The 4,419-nt window shown below is 32.2% G+C and overlaps 1 protein-coding gene across 1 annotated transcript; it reads right to left on the reverse strand.

Annotated features, from left to right (window-relative positions):
- Positions 1–503: 503 nt before the first annotated feature.
- LOC110930168 (probable WRKY transcription factor 40) lies at positions 504–2,245 on the reverse strand. Its single transcript, XM_022173404.2, has 4 exons — positions 2,088–2,245; positions 1,509–1,811; positions 1,321–1,437; positions 504–959 (listed from the first exon to the last, which is right to left on the reverse strand). The coding sequence occupies exons 1-4, from the start codon at positions 2,148–2,150 to the stop codon at positions 705–707; spliced, it is 738 nt and encodes a 245-aa protein (XP_022029096.1). The 5' UTR covers positions 2,151–2,245; the 3' UTR covers positions 504–704.
- Positions 2,246–4,419: the final 2,174 nt, after the last annotated feature.

Genomic DNA, 4,419 nt, shown 5'->3' on the forward strand with positions numbered 1-4,419 from the left:
TATTTCGGATATTATTTGGATAATTCAGATATTTTTGGGTATTTATTTCAGATATTTTCGGATATTGGAATTCAGATCGGATTTTCGGATATGGATAGTTTTGAACACCACTAGTCACAATTCAATGACCCCAACATTGTTTTTCTGCTTTGTAATTTCATGATCTAAGACCCGCAACCTAGTCATTTTAAGTAATACACGAATTTCTAAACTAGTAACTTTTGGTACAGTGGAGTATTTTATCATTTCATCTTTTTAACTTTCAAAACACATACAAAACACACCCGTGGATTGTTAGTTTTTTATATTGTATTCAAAGGTATGTTTTTATTTAAAAATTATTTTAAATTTCTTCTGTAATTATTAAATAGGTACCGGTTCTTCCATAGATAACGTTTCTAAATGTCTTCTTTAATTATTGAATAGGTACCGGTTCTTCCATAGATGACGTGCATCCACATGGATTGACCATACCCTCATATCATACATCACATTTTCCAAGCTAAATTTTAAGAACCACTTATAAAGATCAAATAAAAATGCCCTTTTGTGAGTGTTTTCTGACCGAAATTTCTGTTGCAAAATTAGAAACCAATCTTTCAAGCCAACTCTTAGAGACCACAATTTGCAATAGCATATGATATGGGTAGCTAGGTTAATTACTTTATCTCTTCAAGAACCAAGACTTATATCCATTAAAATGGTCAAGATAAATTAATATCTTGTTCCAAAACATTGGAGAAAATGGCCTCAGCAAGTTCTTCGATGAAATTAGGGTTTCGTTTTAGAGAATTAGCCATTTTTTCAACTAAGACCTCATCAAATTTCTCTCCATTCAATGGAGAGCTGAATCTTTTGTTTCGATTATCATTCTCATGTTCATTCTGTGTGCTTCCGTGGTTGTGTTCGCCTTCATAGACCGCAACTAAGAGACCAGCATCATCCACACTTCTTTGTACCTGAAATTGAGATATATCTTCAAAGTCAACATGTGTTATTTTATGATAAAATGTTATTAAAACACATCCAGAATAATTTGTTGATGGATGCATAGCCATTAAGGTTGTTCATAATGTTTTTTTTTCTCTAGTAACATGTGATGTTTTAGTTTATTTCAAAGATGGCACACTCATTTATTGAGTTGTCGTGTCAGCGTATTCGAGAAGTTTGTTTGCCATGTGAATATCTGGTGTTAGATTTTTATTTTTATTTCACATGTAATGAACTCCCTAGAAACGAAAACGCTTTTAAAAACTTGCTAGAAACACTTATCATTTTGCTAAAACATCTGGAAAAAAAACTCGAAAATAGATAAATGACCTTCTTTTTGACTGGGCAGATTGGTGCAAAAGAACACTTGTAATAAGCTCTAGGAGAAGGGTTATCTCTGGTAACTTTCTGCCCATACTTTCTCCAGTGATATCCATCTTTTACCACCTACACAACACATATATGTTTCATTTCATTATTCAAAACAAAAAGGAAATCTTGAAAGACATGTAAAGTACCATGCTTTTATCGGATGGATCCGTCCGTCTATAAACTTTTGAGATGCCGTTGTTTGGCATTTTCGACGATCCTTGATGATCACACTCCTTGCTCCCACTGGTGTTGCAGTTATCGTCACACTCACTGAACTTTCTTTTAACTGAACTAGATGTCAACAAATCATGGTCTTGTATTAATTTTAATTTTTTAACATGGTTTTGGAGGAAATTATTGTTGTCCCAAACAAGTGTTAGCATCTCCCTTAGCTTTTTGTTCTCTAAGCTCAGATTATGTACCTCCTCAACCGTATCATCTTTAATACTCTGGTAAATATATACATACAAAAAAAAAATACATATCATACACATATATAACCAAATATAGCCTTGTGATCTAGCTAGCAAGATGCTAAATATTTTGTTAGTTGTGCAGCAAGTACTTCTTTCTGAATCTACTAAAATAAATTCATGTTGTGCAATAATAAGTTATTATGATCACTTTGTGAAACAACAAATATTTAGCTAGCTTCTTGTTTGATTAGGATTCACTAAATATATACATATCTTTGATTTGAATAGATAGAATTGTGATATACTTACATGGGTATCATCAGTTTTGTGAAAGGGGGTGACGTTAAGATCAATACCAGAAGTTTCCACCATTGTTATTAACCAAGTCTTGGGTTGGTCAAGTTGTTGAAGAACACAAGAAGGATAATGTGAAGATTTTATAGAAAAATAGATAAAAGTCAAGGTCTCCTTTTCCTTTTTTAATTTTTTTAAATGAGGGTGGGGTGTTAGGGATATGCATGGAGAAAGTTCCGGGAAGTTATGAAATAGTACTTATTTATTGTAAAGAAAAGTACTTGGTGCTTATATGCATGTATCATATATAATTGATATTCATACGACTAGATAATATATATAATGTTCTTGGAATCTCAATGGAGATGTACAACTCTTTAGAAACATTCACTATAACGTGGAAGGTTAACTCAACCACAATCACAAGAAATTATATCAATGGTAATCCGTATCATTTCTATATCACCCGATCATATCCATCTCCACTAGTCAATAATGCATATACACCAAGAGACATACCTTAGCAAGAAGCCACATGCCGAGATACAATGGCGGCTTTGATGGTGTGCGGGGAGGATCTCCGCACAAGGCCCGTAATTTTGAGGGCCACGCGATTTTTTTTAAAAAAAATCCGATATATATATGTTATTTTTTTAGATAGTAAACACATACCAATTCCAATATAGACCCATTTACAAATAATATGGTTTAGAATTTAGGCCACTTAGTATTAGTTTATTGAGCCCAATGCTAATTTAATCTTTTTTTAATAATAATAAAACATTACGGAAGGGCACATTTTTTTAAGCTTGAACAGGGTACGTTAATTCTCAGAGACGCCTTTGCCGAGATACAAGTACAACCAATTAGCCGTTAGGTACGTTTTCAAAGCTAAATTTACACAACTAAGACCTCTCTAAAGATTGCATCTCGATCTATTTTCCATCCATAAGAAAAACAGCGTCCTAATCTCTTCTGTTAACATGGATATAGACACCTTTATTCATTAAAAACTTTATCATTTCATGCTACACACCCGCCAACCTAAGGATGTAATGGTAACACCCTTATTTATTGTCCTAAATTTGACACAAACGGAAGTAACAATTTTAACACTACAACACCTTATAGACAACACATTGCACATGATACACATACAAAAATTATATTGACAACTGACAAGTTATACGTTTGGTTCTTTAAAACAACTAACAAGTAGTTTGCCAATTTTAAAATCTAATCAAAGTTATAGAAATGATTTTAAAAACGATTCTTTTTCAAATTAGTACTGGGCCCTACTTGATGTGATGGTAATTTGATTTGCGTCAGTATTGGCTCGGTTTATTATGGTATCGGCACGTAACTGACACTTGATATGCCAACCTAAAGAGAAAACCAAAAAAAACAAATCTAAAAGAGAATTAAGTTTCGGTCGGGATTTGTTCGGTTCAACATGTTACCGGCGCCTAGTATCGCAACCAAATGAGAAAACCCAAAAACATAAATTTTCAAAAGGTTATCGACACATATTTTACATCGATCAAAAAAATAAACAAGTACCAATACCAATTTTGATAATGCTTGATACCAGTAGTGGTCGGTTCACCAGCAATCACTATAGCTCACGATACCAAAAAATAGTCTACAAAAAAAACTAAACGTACACCTGCGTATTAAAGTTTTTTTTTTTCTAGAAAGTTAACGAAGACCAGTTATTATAGTAAATTTAAATTAAATGAAAACTAAACGAGTTAAATGCTTATATATTGTATATTAGTTTACTCTCATTCTGCATTGTTTTTAATTATATATCTATATGCACTTGATTAACAATCTTCTTTTTTTTGGCAGTTTTATTAAACTTATTTTTTTTGTTTTAATATCTATTATGATTATTTGGTTTTCTTTTTCGCTTGCTAAATCATGTGTCGGTACTGTAACGAGTTGATACCTGTATCGATCGAATTCTCGCCTCGTCCCCGCCAGTACTAATTTAAATAAGTATAAATTATAAAAATAATATCTAGGGTTTGTATTAAGTAAAGTGCTAATTGGACAACCCTCTACCAATATCGATCGAATTCTCGCCACGTCCCCGCTACTTACTAATTTATATAAGTGTAAATTGTAAAACTAATATCTAGGGTTTGTGTTAAGAAAGCGCTAATTGGACAATCAAATATCAACGGGTAGCTCGGTTGATTTTTTTCTAAAAATAGTGTTGATTAAAAAAATATTTATTAAAATGAGCAATTCAAACTATATTTACTAAAATGAGGCTTTTTTTTCTTACTTTTTATTAATTTGTTATTCTTTGAAACTTATGCATTCTAATACCGCACCACTG

Source organism: Helianthus annuus, chromosome 3 (assembly GCF_002127325.2).
Source record: "Helianthus annuus cultivar XRQ/B chromosome 3, HanXRQr2.0-SUNRISE, whole genome shotgun sequence".
Lineage (NCBI taxonomy): Eukaryota > Viridiplantae > Streptophyta > Magnoliopsida > Asterales > Asteraceae > Helianthus > Helianthus annuus.

What these genes read in the sequence shown, in the direction of transcription:
- LOC110930168 (XM_022173404.2), bottom strand. Translation starts at nt 2,150, where the DNA reads ATGGTGGAAACTTCTGGTATTGATCTTAACGTCACCCCCTTTCACAAA. An exon ending in ACAAAACTGATGATACCCAT is followed by an intron (nt 1,812 to 2,087) that starts GTAAGTATATCA and finishes TATATTTACCAG; the next exon opens with AGTATTAAAGATGATACGGT. An exon ending in TCTGCCCAGTCAAAAAGAAG is followed by an intron (nt 960 to 1,320) that starts GTCATTTATCTA and finishes TCTCAATTTCAG; the next exon opens with GTACAAAGAAGTGTGGATGA.